This window comes from Enoplosus armatus, chromosome 21 (assembly GCF_043641665.1).
Source record: "Enoplosus armatus isolate fEnoArm2 chromosome 21, fEnoArm2.hap1, whole genome shotgun sequence".
NCBI classification, from domain to species: Eukaryota; Metazoa; Chordata; class Actinopteri; order Centrarchiformes; family Enoplosidae; genus Enoplosus; species Enoplosus armatus.
This window is the reverse complement of record NC_092200.1, coordinates 10,544,678-10,566,536: the sequence shown is the minus strand read 5'-3', so window position 1 is coordinate 10,566,536 and position 21,859 is coordinate 10,544,678. Positions and strand designations below refer to the sequence as shown.

At 42.7% G+C, this 21,859-nt stretch overlaps 1 protein-coding gene across 1 annotated transcript in view; it reads right to left on the bottom strand.

Annotated features, from left to right (window-relative positions):
• Positions 1–1,411: 1,411 nt before the first annotated feature.
• Positions 1,412–21,859, bottom strand: part of LOC139304060 (potassium voltage-gated channel subfamily B member 2-like) — a 72,025-nt gene continuing 51,577 nt past the window's right edge. The window contains exon 2 of the mRNA XM_070927895.1: positions 1,412–3,403. Within this exon, the coding sequence (XP_070783996.1) occupies positions 1,412–3,403 (1,992 nt within the window). The remainder of the gene's footprint in view (positions 3,404–21,859) is intronic.

The following is a 21,859-nucleotide window of genomic DNA, read 5'->3' as shown; positions in this document are numbered from 1 at the left end:
CGTATCAGCAGGATCGGATAAACTTGCAGTAGTATGGAACAAATGTCGACAACGATGTCAGGGCGCTGAGGATAGGATTATGAACACAATGCAGGTAAACAAACCATAAGGGAAACAAAAATAAACCCATAACTACTGTCATATTACATGATATTACTGTATATGTTACTATGCAGCTGAGATACATGAAAGCTTGTCAGTGTGCTTGATTTGGTCCATTGATATCACAAGGAATATTGTCTTTTTTTAATGGTAGTCTATCCCTTTTGAATTGCCAAAGTAGATAATTATAGTGTAAAGCATATATGTGGATTAATGACCAGATCTACTGTGCTGAATGAATAAATAGTCTTAACTCTGTTTTATGGAATCTCACTTACCTACTGTAGAATTTTTCTATAACCAATCTAGACCTACTTATTTCATATTTTATTCTTAAAACTACTTTTAGATGTATATATCTTAAGTCAGAGAGTAAATAAGATTTATTTTTGTGATTTGGACAGAATCAAAAGGCCGAACAAGGAATAAAACATCTTAAACCTCGTCCTAACTTCTGAAACCACATGATAAATGTTTTCAATAGTGGTAGTATCTGATAGTTCCTGTCCTTACATGTATATTTGGCAACTACAGGTAGAGGAATCAAGGTGTTTTTGTCCTTCTTGCCCACTGTCGTTAATTCCAGGACTGAATATCGGATGCTCAACAGAAAGTTCAACAGTCGTTATGAAAACTCAAAAGCAATAATGTCAACGTTACAGTTTCATACACCATTTTTCACACGAAAAAACATTACGGGGTCGTCATGGGAACGCTTTGCATTTCCACAAAAGGTAATGATATGTTTTTTTTATAGGTCGCTACGATGCATCACCCAGTCTGAGGGCTCTCAATTCAACTCCCCACCCCTCCCTTTTCACAATTACAAATATTTGTACCTTCAGTGACAGGTTTCCTTTGCCATCCTGTGCATTGTCATTGCCTTAGATGTCCTAGTATTTACAGTGGAGCGCTTTCAGCAAACTAAGCACCGTAAAATATCTGTCTTTTTTAAATGCATGCTTTTTACAGGTAAGTCCCTCTGTGCATTTCCTTCTTTTGCTAGAAAAAGGAGACTGTCGTAATGTACATTGGGAGGACCAAAGTGTCTACATAAGTTGATGAATTCCCTCTGTTTTTCAAGAGCCTCCTCTTTGAATCCACTGTTTGTCCCAAAGTCATTCTCAAATCTGCACGGAGCACTGCAGTTTCTTTTTCAGCGATACACAACAACACAAGTAAAAGGGACTTGTCATGCCATGCAAAAATATCTGTCACTACAACTGCACCCATGTCTTTTCTTCCTGCTCTCTCACACATCAGGCTGAGGTTGCAGTGGGTCTATTGTCCCTCAGAGCTTCTCTCACAGTCACATGCTAGTTTCACAGGTTGGAGAGAGGCTGCCATCCCCGGGTATCAGGTGGATGTCGGATGTAAACATGTGGTTCTCCACTTTGTGTCCACTTTGGTTGCTGTCAGCCTTGACTTCCTCGCCTGCCCCAACCACACCTTGGGTGCAATTTTGTGCTGCTGTCTTGGGTGACAAGGGTGCAACTGCTGCGCCCGCCACCTCCATCAGATGCTTCTCCCTGTGGTTCTCTGTGGATTGATCTTCATCGCCGGGGGGGGTGTCTACCACCAGCCTCTTGGGGGACAACGGGCAAGTCTCCTCCTCTGTGATTGGGAGCAGCTCCTCTGAACTGGGGATGAGCGGTGACATCTCTCCTTCAGGGGACTCGTCTTCCAGGATGCTGGAGCTGATGTCTCCAGGAGAGGTAGTGCTGGGTGGTGTTAGTGGGCCTTCAGCAGAGGGTTTGGTGAAGTTGACCTTCAACCCCTTTATTTTGAGTGGGTTATTCCCTCGTGGAGAGCTCTGGATGTTCTCCACAGCACTGTTAAAGCTCTCCCCTTCCTCTATATGGAGCTCTGATCCGTCACCTGGGTTGACGGATTCATAGAGGCCATCTTTGAGTATGACGCCAGGAGAGCTGTGGTCATCATTTGGCCTCGGGTGGCTAAGATCTAGAGGGGGTGGTGCCCTGGGGTGTCTGATTTGACAGGGCCCAGCTTCTTCCTCATCTGAGCCGGAGCCTTCTTTTCTAAAGTCTGCTGAGCAGCTTGCAAAGTTATCTGGCGAGGAGGGTTGGACCTCCTTCATCTCCAGCTCTACTTCCTCTTTTAATGTAAGTTCAGGGCTGTGAGATTTCTTAGGTGAGACAGGGCCGGTCATAGTTGTGCTCAGAGTGCTCATGGAGCTTGTAGTGTTGAGGTTAGTGAAGGACTGTGACTTGGTCATCTGGTTATACATCTCCTCCAGTTTCTGCACATTAAGGTGCTGTGGGGTCCTGTTTGTCAGCTGGGGACTTCCAGTAGTGGTGATGGTTATATGATGAGGGGAGCTTTGCAGCAGAGACTCTGGGTTTCTTTTATCTGGGGATTTCAGGTTAGTCTCTGAGGTGGCATGCCTGGTTGAGCTGCCCCAGCGGCTAGGTGACAGGTGGTTGTCCAGGGAAGTTTTGTCCTCTTCTTTCTCTACCACCACATCCATAAGCTCCATACTGCGGGCAAAGGCGTCTTTTAGGTTCATTGACACAATGCTGCCATTTCTCTTGGCTCTCTCCAGTGCTTCCCTCCTCTTAATGGCCTTCTCCTGCCTCTTCTGCTCCTTGTAGAACTCGGAGAAGTTGTTGACAATAATGGGGATGGGCAGGGCAATGACCAGCACTCCTGCAATGCAGCAGAGCCCACCCACAATTTTTCCAAGTAAAGTCTGTGGGTAGATGTCACCATAGCCCACTGTAGTCATCGTAATGGTTGCCCACCAGAATGAGGCAGGGATACTGGTGAATTTGGTGGCATCTTCATCTTTCTCAGCAAAGAAGACCAAGCTGGAGAATATCATGATGCCCATGGCAAGAAATAAAATGAGCAGCCCCAGTTCATTGTAGCTCCTTCTCAAAGTAAACCCTAGAGACTGGAGCCCCGTGGAGTGCCGGGCCAACTTCAGGATCCTCAATATTCTCATGATCCTGAATATCTGCACCACACGGCGCACGTTTTGGAACTGTAGCACGCTCTTGTTGGACTCAGTTAGGAAGATGGTGACATAGTAGGGCAGAATGGCCAGCAAGTCAATGACATTCAGTGGGCCTTTGAAGAACTTCCACTTATTAGGAGAGGAGAGGAAGCGAAGGAGGTACTCCATGGTGAACCAGGCAATACACACGGCCTCCACATGGGCCAGCTGGGGGTTGTCGTTGGCATGGCCGAACTCGTCTGTGACCTGGAGATCTGGTAAGGTGTTGAGAGACAGAGCGATGGTGGAGAGGACGATGAACAGGATCGAGATGATGGCTAGAATCTGAAAAGAGAGCAAAGAAAAGAATAAAACATGAGTGGGATTCCAAGAAATTCAATGTGAAAAAGGACTTTCATTGCTATTATTAATTCAGAATTGATATAAATACACACTACAAATGCATGAGCCATAAAATGTTGACTGAAGATATAGATCTTGTGTTGCTCAGTCTATCCATCACTTTGTCTCTCTCAATCAACGTATTATGGCTCAGTTGTTTGAGGCAGACATGGGATACACTGGGAAAAATGATAGGTGTAGGGACACAAAAAGATGCATAAATAAAGGATGAAAGATGTGGAGTATAAATGATATGAATAATGAGGTGTCTGTCTTTGTTTAAAAGGCACTATGGCAGTGTTCTTGAATGAAAATGAGCCCCCTTATGCATTTTAAAAATATAAAGCATGTCACAGTATTGTTTATGAGGACAAAGGAAGGTAGCATGGTAATGTAAAATGACAAAAGAAGGTACCAAAAGAGTGATTATATCTTCTAATGAATGCAGCATTGCCGGATAGATTGTTAAATGAGGAGAAAACTTTAATAAAATTTAAATAACTAGGCCAGACATCTATTTTAGAAATAGAGGAGTGTGTTTGTGTGTGATCCCATCTACAATGGATAAAAGGATTTTGGCTCCACCTGTTGGCAACAGTCTAAAACTCCCTCTGTCTGTCTTAAAATATCATTTATTGGCTTCAGTAATAACAAAAAAGTAACTGCAAAAGTTTTTGAGAACAACAGTTAGTTCTTGTGAAATCTACAATGGAAATCTAAAGCTTTGATATGGTTTCCTGTGCCTTCTGCTCAGTAAGGGGAGGGGTAAGGACATCCTGCATAATCCTATGAGGTCAGCGCAGCATGAGGCTGCGTTTCAACTGTGCCTCTTTACCTTGCCCAGGATTTATTGACCTCGATAGATTAAATCTGGCCTTGATGTTCGGACTGAGTTTATTAAATGAGATTGTGTGAGCAATATATGGTGAGTGGAAATGTATGCTTGACTGTGACACCATGTGATGAGTATGTATGCCTGGTTGGTACAGAGCATTACATGGTTGTTTCACCACTCACCCTTTACTCTTCTTCTATAAGTACCTCTCCATATTCTATCAAAGCCCCTGCCTACCAGAACCAGTAGATTAGATTAGATGATGTCCTTTTTCCACAGCTCAACTCTGCCCACAACCCACACAGGTGAAAAGTCTCTGTCCTACACTCAGCACAGCACTGCAGCATAACCTTTACAATTAACTGAAATCCAGTGCATTGAAAAAAAAAAAAATCTTTTCTGTGAAGTCCTCTATGACCTGAGCGATATAAAACCTATTAAAATCTAATGAACACAGATTGAAGAGTCTCAGTCAAGGTAGGAAGACAAGACACCCTGAATACAAATCACAAACTGCACTACGTTGCAGAACACACTGATTATCTTACATAAATATACACAGCGCAGTCTGGAGACAGTGGCTGCATCTCCCGTGAGACTTCCCTAATTTAGCAAATATCACATATTAGTGAATATCATGCAGGGATGGAGCTCAAGGATTTTGCTGAAGTGTTCAGGGGTCAGCCATTTCGATAGTCTATCCATTAGCCTCTAGACACACTGGAAAAAAGTGGCTTAAGGCTAGTGACACTGCCTGAAACAGACAACGTAAATGTATAAAACATGTTTTTAAAGAAAGGAAATTCCTTCTGTAAGACAGAGGGAAAAAAGGATAGAGAGAGAAAGCAAAATTGAGACAAGGGGGTGTCATGGCTCAGCAGAGGAAGTGTTATCACTAAATGAATGCTGGTGCTGATTAAGTTAAACCTATTAGCAGCTAAGTGAGGCAACCTGGGCATGACCTGGCACCGAGACTGTGGAGTCACAGTGAGGACGCAGATTGCAGGTTTCCATACCCCTGAACTTTTTGGCAAGCTCATTTGAGGCTCACCAAGCCAAGCCAAGCCAAGCCGCTCGATCAGAGGACCTTTGCTTGTGTTCCTGTTGCTGAACACCTTGGCACCAAGTCAGCACCAGAGGTAGAGGAGTAGATTAGAGCACGAGATAATGATTTTGCTCAGTTTATAGGTTTACTGACGTTCGCTTACGTAGCAGATTTTTTCAGATACAGTACAAGGATAAATATGGTTTATGAAAATACAGGCAAAAGGTCGCTCATTCTTTGGTGGTCAACTATTCTTTATTTAGATTCACATTAACTGCATCAGAGGAGACAGTTAATCTTCTACTGTTCCACACTTTGGAGCAAGTGAGCCCTTTAAAACTGCGCTATGAACAGCTGAATGAATGGACTCGTGGGCATGCACACAAACACGCTCATGCTCACAGACAGAGAGAGAAGGTGATTAATGTTTTCACTGACCCACACCCATGCGATCTCACCTTCCTACACACCCATGCACCCCTTGCTCACGGACACCAGCAAATGGCATTTGAGCGTGAGGATGAGCAATCCTCAGGTGGCTTGCATTAACCTACTGTAATTGAGTGGGAGTAGTTAAGAAGATCAATGACTTGGATTCAGTCTTCTTTGCCCCTGATTTGCATGTGCGGTGGCTTTAAGTATAGCATCGCAATGCCGTGAGAGGTGGATTAAAAGACGCAAATGAGCGCGGCTGGGCCAGCTGACCTGGAAGTGACCTGGAAGTGACCCAGTGTAGGAAAGCTAAGAGACAGGAAATGAAACTAAATATTTCACTGAACTGGACACTTTCAAATCTCTGGAGCAAATTGAACAGGAGTTCAAAGAGGTAAGACAACAGGGATTAAAATGTCACTAGTACCCCGATCATTTCACTAGACTAATCAATGCTACCTGCCGACCAAGCTGGCTGTATACATACCTACAGTGTTGTCTGAGATGAGATAGAGAGTAACATTTTACTATGACTCCTCTGGAATATATGAAAAGGTTATTGCTTTTGTCCTTAACGGAAATATGCCACTTGTGACTACAAGTTGCTCAATTTGAAAATTAATTGGAAGGTGTCATAAATCAGACAGGATTTTAGAAAATTGTAACAAATAAAGTTGAAGATGACACAGGTTTTAGTGTATGTCAGCCCTTTCTCTCACCTTCCTCTGTATAGCTTTCCTTCTTCCCTTCTCCCTGTCCCTGTGAAGGTTTTGACCTCACGATGCCACAGTCAGGTCACGAGACCCGACTGGCTTAGACGGGAGGGTAATGTCTTCAGATGATTAGGTGATGTGTGACGTGCTTTAGCTGTCTGTGGCTCTTCTACTATCCCCCCACCAATTCTACTGCAAAGACTGCTTAGCATGACTGCTGGAAAAACGGCTTCACTTTGAGATTTACAATGACTTGAAAGACAGATGGAGAGAGAGAGAGAATATCACATGACTTTTATTTTTATACAATACTCTGAGGATTTCCCCCCGGATATTTTGATCTTTACCCACGAGCACGTTATAAAACACATTATGAAAAAATAAATCACTCAATGTCCTCACAAAAACAAAAACCAGCTGGCTCAATTCCTCAAGGGACAGCTTAAAAAATAGCGCCAGCAGTTTAGGAGAATATCTCTATCTAACTCTCACTAACTAATATCTCTCACTAACACCTGCACCCACCCTCGCAATTTTAATTCCACCATTCCTTTAAGGTAGCATTACATCCTCTGGGAGACCCAAGCAGAAAGTGTGAAGTTGATCCAGAGGAGAAAACATGCAGGAGCCACTGAGTTAAGAGCTCTCTTGAGCCTCTCTTGATTTCCATCTTCAGCTACCTGTCATCTCAAACGCTACTCTTGAAATTGCAAGAATCACCTTTCCCCCATCCACTTTTAGTTCCCACAGGAAGCAGTCAATAGGCCCACTAACTCCTCTTTAAATGTCCTGTCATGCAGTGACAGCCTGGCGGTCACACAGTTACACCCTGCTTCACCTCCTCTGCCTGCATTCCCATCATTCCTCAGTTTGAGGGAGGAAAGATGCTGTGGGGAAGAAAAATAACCCGTGCCACACCAGTGGCCCATCTGCCTGCGGGAGGCTATCGATTGTGTACACATCACATTATGGACCAGCCAGCCAGGCCCAGTGAGCCCTTATTGATCTCCTTGCTCAGAGCTCTTATGGAGCATGATCCACCTCTGAGGTCCCCACTGACCCTTCCTCCCTCCTTCCACTTGTGTCATCAATTTGTGCTGGACAAATTGAGCCATTCCTCAGGTATGATAATTTTTGCTGTGGAATCAATCCAGGCGATTATGGCTATGGTAATGTGGATTGATCCCAGGGCTTGTGGGCTATTTCATCTTTTGAGACTGTATCTCTTCCAGTGTGATGACCCTGTCAAAGCAGGGGGCGGGTGTTGGGTGTCCCATGGGTACACAGCTTTGTGCATGCATTAAAACAAAGGTTAATTTGTTAATTTAATGAATTACTGTACTAAGTTTACTTGTACCAGTGGGCAATTCCACTTCATTACTCAGACCAATGGCTCCATATGCTGGAAATAGGTTCAGGGAGACCCAAATGGCAAGGTTTGACTCCTAAATGTGCACAAATTCTGTTAGAGAGCCATTACCAGCTATTAATGATGCCACTGAGCAAATATGGCATTGTTAAGGAACCTGGCACACACACTTAAAGAGAGATTTATAAGGCATGGATAGTGAGGGTATGACTTGAATTCATGCACCCTCGGAGAGATTCAACATTAATCAACAAAGGAGGAAAGACATCTTCCCACCTACTCTGTCAAGATTCTGCTGGTGAAGTGCTTTTTATATGGCTAGTTTCCAAAGACCTCACAGAGAGAAAAGAGGGGGAATGTGATATTTGGAGGCCGTCCACTGTTTTGTCCCGTAGCTCCTCCAATGTTCAGAGAGGAAAGCCACAGTCATTACAAGTTGGACAAAACCGATTCCACTGAATTCCTTGAAACTGGCACAATATGTGTGCAATTGAAATATGTCCCATGGTTTCCCTTTTTTTTTTTTGCAACAAAATCAGATAAGAGAAACCACTCCAGCGTCCATCTGGCTAACTATTTTTGGCAGCTCCAGTGGGAGTTTAGTGCATAATAATGAAGGCTTATTATTTCAAGACAAACTATTGAGCGGTTCATATATCTTTGACAGCTCTCAGTGCAGTCAATAATTGCAGTGGATATAACCCATTTGTCTTGGCATAACGCAGCATCATCATACTGTGTCACTTATAATTTGATTTGTCATTAGTCAGCTAGACTACATTATGTGTCCCTCTGTGCTTGGCAACCTTTGTCAGGAGTATCGGCATGATGTGACTAAAGTCACAATTTCAGGGTCAATCTCAGTGAGGTGCCTTACAATCAGTACGAGAGGCAAATTTTACATGTCAATTACTTTTTCTTGTGGATTTTTTTTGTAAAGCACAAAAGCCTTGAGTAAAAAACATCCGTAAGAGATACAGAACTCTCTCTCACTTTCATATTATCCTTGCTGGAGGCATGCAACGGCAGAGGCCCTGAGGGTTTCCGCCAACATTAAATGCTGAGGATGTGAGGTTCCCTCAACAGCACAAAAAAATGGTTGCGTGGGTTGACAGCATTTCAGAGGAACCTTAATCAATAATAATCAATAATAATTCTCATCAGCTTGCAGGCCACCCGCAATGTGTTTCTAGAGTTAACATTTAGCCACAATATTAAGAGAGAAAACAGAGGAAGTACAAATAACAAATAAAGAAAAAAATAAAATTGTAAATAACCCTCTACATTATTGAGGAATGTCCCTCCACCATGCACGCATTCTTCCACTGTTCCTACTAGTGGAGAGTATTCCCTTTGTGGTTACTGTACTATGTTTCCTTTGACCTCTTCACCAAACTTCACTTTGTCCCCTTTTCTTCCCATTCTTGTAAACACATTGTTCGTGTGCTTTTCACTCCCCCCCCTCAAAGCCCTTCCACTCCTTTCCAGGCTTTATTTATACTGGAGTGATATTTGTTTGTGTGTTACTTTCTTTTTTTTTTTTTTTGTAGAGCCGGGAAGGAAAGTGGGCTAGTATGAAATATTTATAGAGTGCGTTCGTCCGTCGGGCCGGTAGTCGCACAAACACGCCTGCACACAACAGGCAACACAGCAATGTGTGTGTGTCAGCATGCGGCATACAGAGTTTTAAGTTGAGTGATGCCACCATGATTAGCATATTGAAATATCTTACATATAAAATTACATATGATCTAACACATTGTACTGACAATTTCCCCTTCTGAAAGATTCCCATTAAGACTGTTGCTATTCAATGTAACAATAACATTGGGAGGGAAATGTGCCAGTGTATGAATCCTGAGAGTTGAATCTGACTTCTTTTGTGATGCTGCAGTCACATTGTGGTGGTGCGGAGGAGGTAGCATACCAGATGTGTGTTGTTTTCAAGAGTACTGGTGGAGAGTGCAGACTACCTGCAACTTCCAGACAAAAGATGGCCTTTCCTAACTTTTGCCTAACACTATTGTCTCATGGGACTAAACTAAATATGAAGGTGAAAAGTTCAGCAAAGTCAATGCAGTGCACTGTTTGTCCACCTTTGCTTTCTACCCTGTCAAATGAACTCAAACTGAATGTTGAAAAGTCCAGAAGAAGCAAAGGTTGGCAACCATCTTCTACCTCTTCTGTCCTCTTCCAGTGATGATATGGGTCTTTGGTTTCACACAGAAGTAAGAAAAAGGCTTCTTATGTCGTGTCGACAACTGTCAATTTTATCGGCTGAAATGACAACTGCTGCTAGCAGATTTATTAGCTAGCTAATGAGCTGATGCTAATTCCGTGAATCAGCTGAAAAGTTTGTTTCCAGCTGGTTCACTTTAAGACGAGAACACTGTAAAAAAATGCAATTGAACACATGATGCTAAAACATGTTCCAGACACAAAGTCAGCACCTTCTCCAGTCGATGATCTATGTAGAAACATCAGCTGCGTCATTGTTCTGAGCGCTTGTTAACCCTTTAGTAAGCTACAGTATCACAAATAAACATGTAAATGACATGTCATTTGTTATGTGGACAAGCAACACAGATTTTAGACTTTCGCTTTATTGTTTATATTTTTGTAGTTACATCCAGCTATGCTGACCAGCATAGACTCGCTTTTTTTAAGGCCACAATGCAGCACAGCTCATCAGCACTCAGGTAAACTCCAACATTTATGAACGAGATGCCACACAAAGAATCCACACTCACACTCGCAAGAGCAATGCTTCAAATGCTAAACCTGACGTCACAAGCTAGCAAAGGCCATTTCTGGACTCAACCTTGGGAGAAATTCTGCAACTCTCCTTCTCAATCAAGTGTATTGATGCATTTATTTAAAGCTCCGATAGGATCCTTGAGCCATCCGCTGACTGAAATAGATACCTAATGCTTGGTCCATCCTGCTGTATATCCTGTAACATAGCCGTCTCCCGCTGATATCAGATTTCTACACCCAGTATAGTTCTTCAGGACAGATATGATTGCAGTTCAACAACACTTCATCAGAATATTAAAAAAAGATTTCCCACAGTGTGCTGGTGCTATTTCCGTGAACGACTCAGCAGTTTTGTGAATTAAGTGTTGGATGTAAAAGTGGGTCCTGCTGAGACCAAGCCTCCCAGGAAGGGCAGTGAGGAAAGTCATGCACACTGCGCCACAAAGAATTGAAAGAATTGCAAAGAACAAACTGAGATGTAGAACAATGTCTTGATTAGTCTGAGCGAGATCAACACTTTTGGCTCTTTTCACTTCTGGCGAACTTCTAATCGCACCAATCTCTGTCACTCTCTTTATCTGGCTCTCTCTGTCCGTCCTCTGTAATCTGTCCATCACTATTGCCCTCTTAGCCACCTTGCAGCCAATCATTGCCCGTGACTTTCACAACACAAATGTCAGGAAGAAAAACAGAGAGAGAGAGAGAGAGCAGTCGCAGGCAGACCTGGCCTTGCAGGGGAGAGCAGGCTGTACTAACTGTGAGGAAGACGCAAGGCTGTATTTCCTATTAAAACTTCAGAATTACAAAGATATGGAAGCAAAATTCATTTATGAAATAAAACTAATTTATAAGTCTAAAACCTGCAGTAATAAACAAAAGATACTACTCCTAGTGGGATAAAATCCAATAAAATGAATTCCTCTAGCAGTAAAATATGTAAGAACATGCCGTGAGCTATGAGACAGCCAGAGCTGATGGCTTGCTTGTTTCCAAAGCATTGTCTTCTGTTAACATTACTTTGTTGCTGTGTAATAGCTTTGGTAATGTCTTACCATATATATATATATATATATATATATATATATATATATATATATATATACATACATATATTTACATTAGAAACCAATTTAAGCAATGTCCTTCCTCCATGTCCTTTCCCTGCTAGGAGAGATGATGGTGGACATGTGTGCTTATGTTTCTGTGCATGCACTACATTGTGCGTGTGTGCATGTGTTTTATATACTTGTGTGTGCGTTTCTGGGGAGAACAAGCCTTCGGCCCTTATGGCATGACAACATTATTAACCTATATGACTCTGACACCCCCCTCAAGAGGAAGAGAACAGCAGGCAGGCCATAGATACAGCCAGCACCCTCCAAAGCATTCACACACACTAATGCACATGTACATGCACATGAGGTCTTTTCCAGTATGCATGTGCAAATTATACATCTAAACATATGCTTATTATACTATCTGTATGGGCAAAACATGCATCTTTTAAAAAGAAACAAAAGCCATAATACCAAAGCACAACAATGGAATTACAATTGATAACTTTCTTGTGTTTTCAGCAGAGCAGCTCTGTGTTCCTGCAGGGTTGTGTGCCTTCATGTGTGACAGAGAGAGAGCGCCAGAGAGAGCAGTCAACAGGGCTAAGTGTAATTACGGCTAAGTGTGCTAGCCCCTGCGCCTGAGTAGTGATCACTATGTTAATCACCAGGCCAAGGCCCCATACTCAACGCTTCTTCGAGCCACAGACTGGAGGAAGGAAGGAGAAACAAACACGCAGCGTGGACCCTGTAATGGTTAATATTCATGATGCGCTCTGAGTGCTGCAAATAACTCCCCGGGCTGCTCCAGAGCTCGCCTGTGCGTATATGCAGATAACAAACACGGGAAGGATCTCTTACAAGCTCCCTGCTCCCCTCTACCCCTGAGTCTCCTGATAACATCATCCATCTGAGGCGGAGGGAGGATGGGAAGGTGGGGTAGTAGTGGTGAAGAGGCATATATGTGTGTGTGTTTGTGTGTGTCCAGAAATGCACTCAGAATAAGAATTACTCTCCTGTCATCTCTCCTGGCCACTTTTCCTTCACAGATAAGACCGGGAAAACCTCACAGGAAGAACTCCTCTCTACACCTCACACACACACACACACACACACACACACACACACACACACACACACCAATACATGCAGCACAAACGCTTGTTCAAATGCCCCCCCTCCTCGCCTCTTGCTCTCTCACAATCCTTTTTCTCTCCATCCAAAACACACACTGTCACATTCAGCTGCACTCAGGAGGCTCCTATAGCTCTCGGCACTACACCCTCACATGAAAAAGAGAATTCCCTCCCCTCGTTCTCTCTCTCTCCTCCTCCTCCTCCCCTCCCCTCTCGTACCTCTATCTGTTATCCTCAATGACTGCGTGTCACCTTGCTGTCTGAGTCAAACTCTGTAACCATGGAGATGTCTCGCAGCTCTACTAGCGCAAGTCGGGGCAGAAAGCAGCTTTATGACTTAAACATTGTTTTTTTTTGTGTGTGATGCAGAGCCTTTACCATTCAGCTGAGTGATCCGCAGAAGCCCTTTGAGCAGCGGGATGACGGAGACACATTTCAGGGTAAAGAGAGGTTACTCTGCGCATTGGAATTCAAAGCAAAAGCTGTCAGCCTCTGCTATCATGAATTCCAACAAGTCTCAGTTTAGGGGAAACTTTTGTTTAAAGTGGCTTACAGTGCTACAGGTAGGAACATTTTTAAGATGTAAAGAGAGTGAAGAGAGTGAAGAGAACCCCTACACTTTTCTGTTTTACTCCACTGGTCACACTGGTTATTGTTGGGCTGTAGTTTCGTGAAGAGCTGGACAAAGAGTGCCAGTACCCACAAGAGGAGGCTCCTCCTTCCCCTGGAGCCGAATTCAACTAGTGAAAAAACATTTTTTGTATTTTTTTGTATTTTTTTGTCTTTGTGATTAGATTTTCACCCTTTTTTGCAAGGAGGTCAGTGGGGGGTGGATAGAAAACTCCAGTTTCAAGCTGCTGAGTTTTGATGCGCAAAGGATGAGTTGTGATAATCCCTTGGCTATTCCCTCTATCCTTCACGCAGAGAATGAAAAACACACCCTTTTCTTTCTCTCTCATTTAGGACCACAAGAAGACTGGTGGTCACCGAGGAGTCGGCTAATCCTAATCAAGTTTAAAGAATGAAGAATAAAGCTCAACCCTGAGCCCTGACTGGCACTCCCCTTCATTTATATTCCCCACGACATAGGCATCCATCCCAACACCATCACTCCAAAATGTGGACTATTGGCTTCAGATGTGCACATTGTGTCAATCTCAATTGTACCTCTCACAAAGTCTCTTTCAAGTTACGTGCTGGCGGTGCAAAACTCTCCATCCAGCTTGGTTGATTTATTGTTATTCGGCTTCACTTCCAAGGACAGACCTGAGCCTCCATCACTGTCTGTCTTTAATACTTCACACAAACAGAAACACACAATCACGGACACACACACACACATTCCCTGTTCTTTTTCTTTTGAATATCTTTTTCTGCCTCTCCTCTGGGGAACCGGGCAATGAAAATGAACCAAACTCTTGTTTACCACGAGAAACACACCACCCTCAACACGGTTTCCTTTTCTAATGAGATTCACGCCGATGATGTTTGCATGAATGTATTCATGAGTGACACGGGACCAGAAACAAGACAGGCACAAGAGCAGCCAAGTAAGTGAACAAGTAAATGAAGAGTCATAACAAGCTGACGGCAAGACCAACAAACAAATAGCAAAAACAAATTAACAACTAAAAAATACATAAACCCACTGCTTTGATGAAACTACCGTCCTGCTACATGTGAATTGAGATTTCAGAGCCTCTACATGACTGCGGATGGCTCCTATCCTGCACCAACTTGGTATTTCTCCTATTTTAGACCAATTTCAGTTTGGTTCCTCTTCATCCCAATTACCAAACAACACCTTGAAACACCCGTCTGCTCCAGGGGAAAGAGAGAAGCTTAGCAACCATGGTGTCAACAACATATTGACGCTTGTCTTCGTAACCATAGAAACTTGTGAATGGAATCCCCGGTTCTCATGTTTGAAACGCAGCCGTCATCACAGGAAAAAACTGTAACATTAGAAGAACTTTGTGCCCGTCAAGGCTTTGGATATCTTATTTTGCTACAGAAGCTTGATAAAACACACTAACATGCTGACATACATGTACATACACACACAAACACACACACATTCTGCAGTTTTAATAAAGCCACGGATCAGCTGAGTGATTTCAGCGATTATCTTGGCTGGGGCAAGCCCTTACGCAGAACAACACATGCTTCTCTCTCCCTCAATGTGCCATGATGTTTACTTCAGTAATGACTCACGCTGGATCATACCCAGTGGTCGTCAGCAACAAAAGAACAGCCAACAGACCACAATAGAAATGTGACTTTGAAAAAAAAGAAAAAAAAGAAAAGCGGTATGAATGACTGAGCAATTGAGCTGAGTGCTGCTTCATGGCAGAGGCAAGCAGGGAGCGCTGATAAGGGAACTGTAATAACGGGCAGAATTTCACAGCCTTTGTTCCACGGCAAATGAGAGCGATGATCACCAGGCATGGGAGCGGCACCGGGTGACTGTTTCCATGGCGCTAGAATGAGGTATGCCTGTGTGTTCGTGTGTGTGTATGTGTGTGTGTGTGTACATCTGTGTGGGTGGTAGTATTGTGTGTAGGTTGGGGTATTATTGATAGGTTGCCTGTCCTTGAGAAGGCCAGATTGGGACGCCCCCACTCTTCACGGGAGATTTCCTTTAATTAATCCAAATGAGGACACACTTGCAATTCACGCAGGCACACACACACACACACACAGACACACACACACACACACAAAAACACAGGCACACACACACACACACACACACAAAAACACATACACACACACACACACACACACACATAAACACACACACACACACACACACACACACACACACACACACACACACACAGATGACTGCATGCAATCACCACCACAGTAGTGAGGAAGAGGAAGTGTAGGACTGTGTGTACGAATTATACAGATGTTATTGTAAAAGTCGCATGTGAAGGCACAGTGTTACTTTGAGCTAAATGCTAACGTCAACATGCTAACATTGACAATGCTGACATGCTGATGTTTGGCAGGTAATAACTACCATCTTAGCTCAGTGTTTTAGAATGCTAACATTTGCTAATTAGCACTAAACATAAAGTACAACTGAGGCTGATGGGAGTGTCATTAACTTTGTAGGTTTTTGGTCATAAAGTATTGGACAAATCTAGATTTTGACCTGATGTTGGCACCAGAAAGCTAAAGGATCACCAAAGTTATGACAATTCATCCTGAGGGGAATATAAATGTCTGATCCAAAATTCATGGCAATCCATCCTATAGTTAGTCAAGATATTTCAATCAAAACCAAAAAAGTCAACCTCATGGTGGTGCTAGAGGGAAAAGTCAAGGCATCACCACAGTCAGTAGTCTTCATCCTCTGGGAATCATGATTGTCGGTACCAAATTTAATGGCAATCCATCTGATAGTTGATATTTCAGATATTTCAGTCTGGACCAAAGTGGTGGACCAACCAGCACTGACATCCCTAGAGCTATACAGCTAGCAGGGCTGAAAACAAAATATTCTAAAATACAAGTTTAAAATAAACATATTGCAGGCAGCTGTCTCAGAGTAAGCAGAATCATATCTTTCACATAACATGCTTGACTTTGATGAAGTGATTTGGAATTTCCCATTTTTTTGTTTGTGTGTCTGTGTCCATGGCTCGTATTGGCAAACATTTGAGTGTGATGTGAGTCAGTGTGGCCTTACGGCTTATGGCCCAGTCAAAGCAGGTAATCAGCACAGCTGCGGCGGAGCAGGTATAGGATTAACAAATCTGTGTGTATAAGACGATAAGCCCCCAAAACATTTCCGCAAACACCACAAGTGTTTCCATGCAGGTGGTGGTGGGGGAGCAGCTGAAAATGATAAACTAGGTGTGCAATCAGATTATTTGGCTATATTACCTCTCATGTGAGGGAAAGAGTGAGTAACTGCTTACAACCCTCTTTATATCCTTACTAAAGAAAGACTTCAAATCCTATTACAATTATCCTGAATCATCCTCAGATTGAATGGTATGAATGCCCGTGCAGATTCAACACCCAAAATCGCAGGTCCCTGCAGGAGGCAGAGGATGAGTGAAAGAAGAGCCTCTGGTGTTGCACCAACATACGGACGGTAAATTCTCAACACTCACGATGTTTTCTTCTGCACAACATGGGTTAAGTACGCTGCTGCGCAGTTATTACAGCCCAGTTTGGGGGCTGACGGTGGGAGATGAGAGAATTGAAGGGTTGAACATACATGAGCAGACACAGAAAGAGGCAAAAATTACAGCCGAACATTTGCTGATAATAATATAGTCATCACGCCCCAGGGCTGATTCGGTCGGGGGTGCATGACTCAGAACACATTAAAAATTCACATGTGGGGGCATGACTTGGTTTAGTGAGAAAGAGACGCTGCCCTTCATGCAGAAGACCCATTTTAAGCACATGTTGGCAAGCATCTGCGCTGCTGAATGTGCACAATACCACATCCCGACCATCTCTGTGTCTGACCGTGACCTTTGAACTCCCAGAGGAGGGAAGTACAGACAGTGTTAGTGTCTCTCGTGACGCTCAAAGGCTGCGTAGTACGCAATAATAAATCAAGATGAAATCCCATGACAGCCTATAAACTGAGTCTAAATTGAGCCGATGAGACTACATGCATACTAACATTCAGAAAGCCAATTAATCAATTGGTCGATTGACAGAAAATCAATGTGGATAATCAATTAATCATTCTATAGTTACAGCTTCTTAAATGTGAGGATTTGCTCCGTTTTTATATCATTCTAAATCGAATATCTTTGGATTTTGGACAAACATTTTTCATTATTATCTGACTATTAATTTGATAAAACATAGAAAATAGAATAGTGAAAACAATTGTTAGTTGCAGCCCTACTACAGTGATGCATTTCTTTGTCACTGCAACGCCACATGTGGTACAAATAACACAGAGGGAGAGAGTAAATCATAATAATAATAATCAGTGCTCATGCTGCTGGGATGACACAGTAGGAGGATGGGCGGCGTACCTAAATCCAATGAAGAGTGAACAAACAATTAAACCTTTACACACTGACATTCTTGGATGTGTAATCCTATTACTGAAAGAACTCCTGTGCTACATTAGTAAACTGTTAAGTGGATCAGCAGCTTTGGCAAAGATGATATTAACTTAGGAAACAACCTTTGTTGTACAGCTCGGTCAGTGGCTGACGGGTACACTCAATAAGAAGGATAGAGACAGACAGAAGAAGAGACTGCTGCTGGTGGCTGCTGGTGAGAAAGCTAGAAGAACAGCTCTACTTCTAATGCTGCTGGTCAGCTACTGAGAACTTAATGCAATCAGGAATCAGTATGACCCTGGTACGGGTCCAAAAACAGCTTTGAAGTGTGTCAGGCCAGGGTGCTACGTTCAGGTCATCAGAGTTACAGAGGACATCTTCTTTGTTGCTCAAAAAACTCACTGCTTTTAACTGACACATTTAGTTGATTATAAGTTGTCATCAAATAGTCATGAATGAAGAGATCTGCTAACATGCTTTTTCATATTTTAAAGGCCTGTAATATCATAAGCAAGCACAAATCTGTTATCATTGTCAGGTGATAATATATTTTGTAGACATAAAAATGCACTGCCAGGGTTTTAGGTGTCTATTAATCATTCTTATTACAGAGACTAATAAAAAGCTAGCACTGCTACCTTGTAGGGAACTATCACATTTTTTAAAAGCCTAATAATTCCAGCATATCACGCAGAGAAAACACTATAAAACAGGCTAATGTGGGATTATATCTTGATTAAGAAGGAGCCAGGGGCATTTCTTTGGCTTGCATAAAGGTTGTAAAATAGAGACCTTCTCCTGTGACCTAATCTTCCTTTTAAAATTGTAAGCATCTTTGAAAACTGTCTATCTCAAACAGCCATATAAGTTATTGCCAATGGTAAGAAGTTCAGTCAAAATGAGGTCGGTGTATATAGCAGGTGGACGTCTGCACTAAGCATTTGATTTTGCAGATGTTCATTCATGTCATCAGCCAGTGACGTCTTGGTGCGATTTTGTTTGTTTCTGATATACAGTTACTAGACATATTTAAAAGAATGAATATATTTGCCCAACTATGTTGTAATGAAGGAGGCGAGAGCACTGTGAAACCCTCAGAAAGCCAGTCATTCTTTTAAAAGGCAGAAATCTTTGTGCTCTCATGAAAAGTTTAATGGTTAAGTTTAGTGAACTCTGGTATGTATAATTTATAACCGTGGTTTCAGTTCTTACTGAGCATGTGAAAAAGTTCAGAATAGTTAGTAAGAGTTTTCAAACTTTCAGGCTTGCAGTAATTGGCCCGCTTTTTGAACTTCTATTTTTCACTTATTTGCCCCAGCTCTGCAAATCTGAGTGAGAAAACAGTTCGACAACACTTCAGACTGTGATGCTGCTTTCGCTGCCGTAGCCGGAAAGACTCAAGGTCAAAATAATTGGCCTTGTCTCCTCTAGTATCACTGATTCCTATTCTCCTTTTTTCCACTGTGTTGCCTCAGCTGTGTAGTAGCAGGTAAACAATTTATTATAGTTATCCCCCTAACAGCAGGGGAGCTCTTCCTCTTCATAATTTAAGCTGGGATACAAGACATAAAGTCCCCCTCCGTCTCACCCTGCTAGTGATGCACATCGAGCTAACACCTCGCAAAGTGATTCCTCGCCGAGCAAAACAAACATAACCACTCTCCACAACACTTAACTTAACACGATTGATGCGCTTGGGGCAGGTTTTAGGAAACAGCAGGCTCTCTCTTGCAGAAACACACAGACACAGACACACACACAAAAACTGAATAATGTACAGTATAATGAGTGTAAACCTCTGCCCCTGGCTTACAAGGTTGAATACGTTCACATTTTATTATGAGAAATAGCAAAGCAAAAGAACTCTCAAATTACTGAAGTCATTATAATATGACAAATATTGTTTGAGGATATTTGCTATAGAATCTGATACTCCTTAAATCTGACTTCAATGCACAATATTTAAAGTATAGTCTGGTAGAGCTGAATATATAAACAGGATCATCATCGTTTATGTGAGAATAGAATGTGTGTTAGGGTATGTATGTGAATGACCAGCAGTAAATCACGCAGCTTTTAACAACCATTAGCAACCAGTACTGAGGAGCAGCATTAGAGGCCTCTTATTTCCTGTTTTGACCTCCCCTCACTGTTCAGCTTCGCGCTCCACTTCAAACACAAAATGTATGCTACTAGAACGGCCCATTGAGGCGCATCTTACTCTCAGAAAATCCCACAATCAATGTCAAATATTGATTCTTTTTCATTAAGTCCAGACATAAGCCCTCCCTGCATGTGGCTTTTACTCTGAAAATCCCATCTGAAATTTTCATCAGAATTAATGGGGATTGGTTGGTGGGGAAATGTGGTCGCATAAATTGGGAGGTGTGTGTTCGTAATAATGGATTTAGGGAAGCGGTATGAAAAGCTCAGGTGTACTACAGGGATTACTGGTCCAGTGAGTCAGATTTCTGTTCGTTTAATCCCTCTTTATGATGATTTTGACGTGAAGCAAACAAATACTTTCTTTGTTTCTCTCAGGCTGCGTCTGCACCACCTTTTCCCTCCAGTGAAGAAGGAGAAACACTGGCTGGACTGTGACATGACACCAGTGTAACACAAATAACATGGACTGCACTTGTAGCATGTAAAGATGATATTCCTTCAGGGATCCTGAATGCCTGCGTGCTTGTGTATATGTGTGTGTGCATGTCTTTGGTTTAAAAGCTTTCCTGTGCATCTGAATGATGATGTCATTGCTGGCATCAGTGGTTCCTGCTTGACAAACAGGGACAGTGGATCTCATGGCTGCCAGCATATGTGGCTAAATCAGGCTTGGGGACAGCAGACCACACTCTGGTGTCACTTGGGCTCTAGGCACAGTTGCCACATGAACAACAGTGGCTTTAACCTTGGCACCCAGATTACATTGCATTCCATCACTGCATTCCCCCTCGAACTATCCCCTCGCTTTCATTCAGCTCTTCTGCTATGACCTCTTCTTCTTCTCCCCGGTTCACCCACCCTGTGAACTTTGTAAAGCAACTTAATATGAGTGAGGTGAAAGGTGGCTCATTTTCTCTCTGCTTTCGGACAGTTTTTGGTTTTTTAATTACTTCTCCTGCTCTAACATTCAATGTTTTGGGTATCGATTCCAGTCAAGCCAACAGCAACAAGTTTTTGTAAAATAGTCTTGAGAGAGAGAATGAGAACACTGTGTAGCAACTGGATTATAAGGCAAACTTTTTACTTCCTGACAGTCAACTCCAACTGGCGCAGACTGGAACAGACAGTCGTAATTCCCAACGCTATAATCTGCCTAATACAGTTATGCTTTGGGTAGTCACGTAATGAGTGTCCACCTCTTGAAACTAAGGGTTGCCTCCTTCCCTTTTGCCTCTCCTCCTCCCACCTCTCCTCTCAATTCATCGCTTCATTTCAGTCCAACTCCTTACAGCAGTGTCTCGCATCCAACTAACACATCATCACTTGTCGATGAAGAATCAACACAGCGTGACACCGTCTTTGTTTTCTCTGACGTCTCTGTTCAGGACAAGAAAAGAGACAAGTTGCCAAAGCCATCTGTAGGAGGACCAAGAGTAATCACGCCTTACAAGCAAACCCCCTAATGACTCTGTGTGCCACAGTCAACTTAATCAACACGAATAAGGCAGATATTGATGATAAGTGGCACCACTCATATGCTGCATTGCGCCTGTGAGCATGTGGCTTCACTGTGGGCTGCTGGGTAAACAAGCAATAATCTTTTCTCTTATGTGTGCGTGATGATGTGTGAGGCTTTGCTGGGGAATGAGGGAAGCCAGAGAACATGTGGATGCCTTCGGGGTGAAGGGGGTTGCAGCATTTTAAGCACTTGAATGCCTATCTACTGCGTGTGTGTGCAATAACACACAAATAAGCACACGAGCATGAATAAATATGCTGAAACATTCATTTCTTCTGCTATATTCTTTCTAATTAGGTAAATTGCTCTTTCTTATAATGA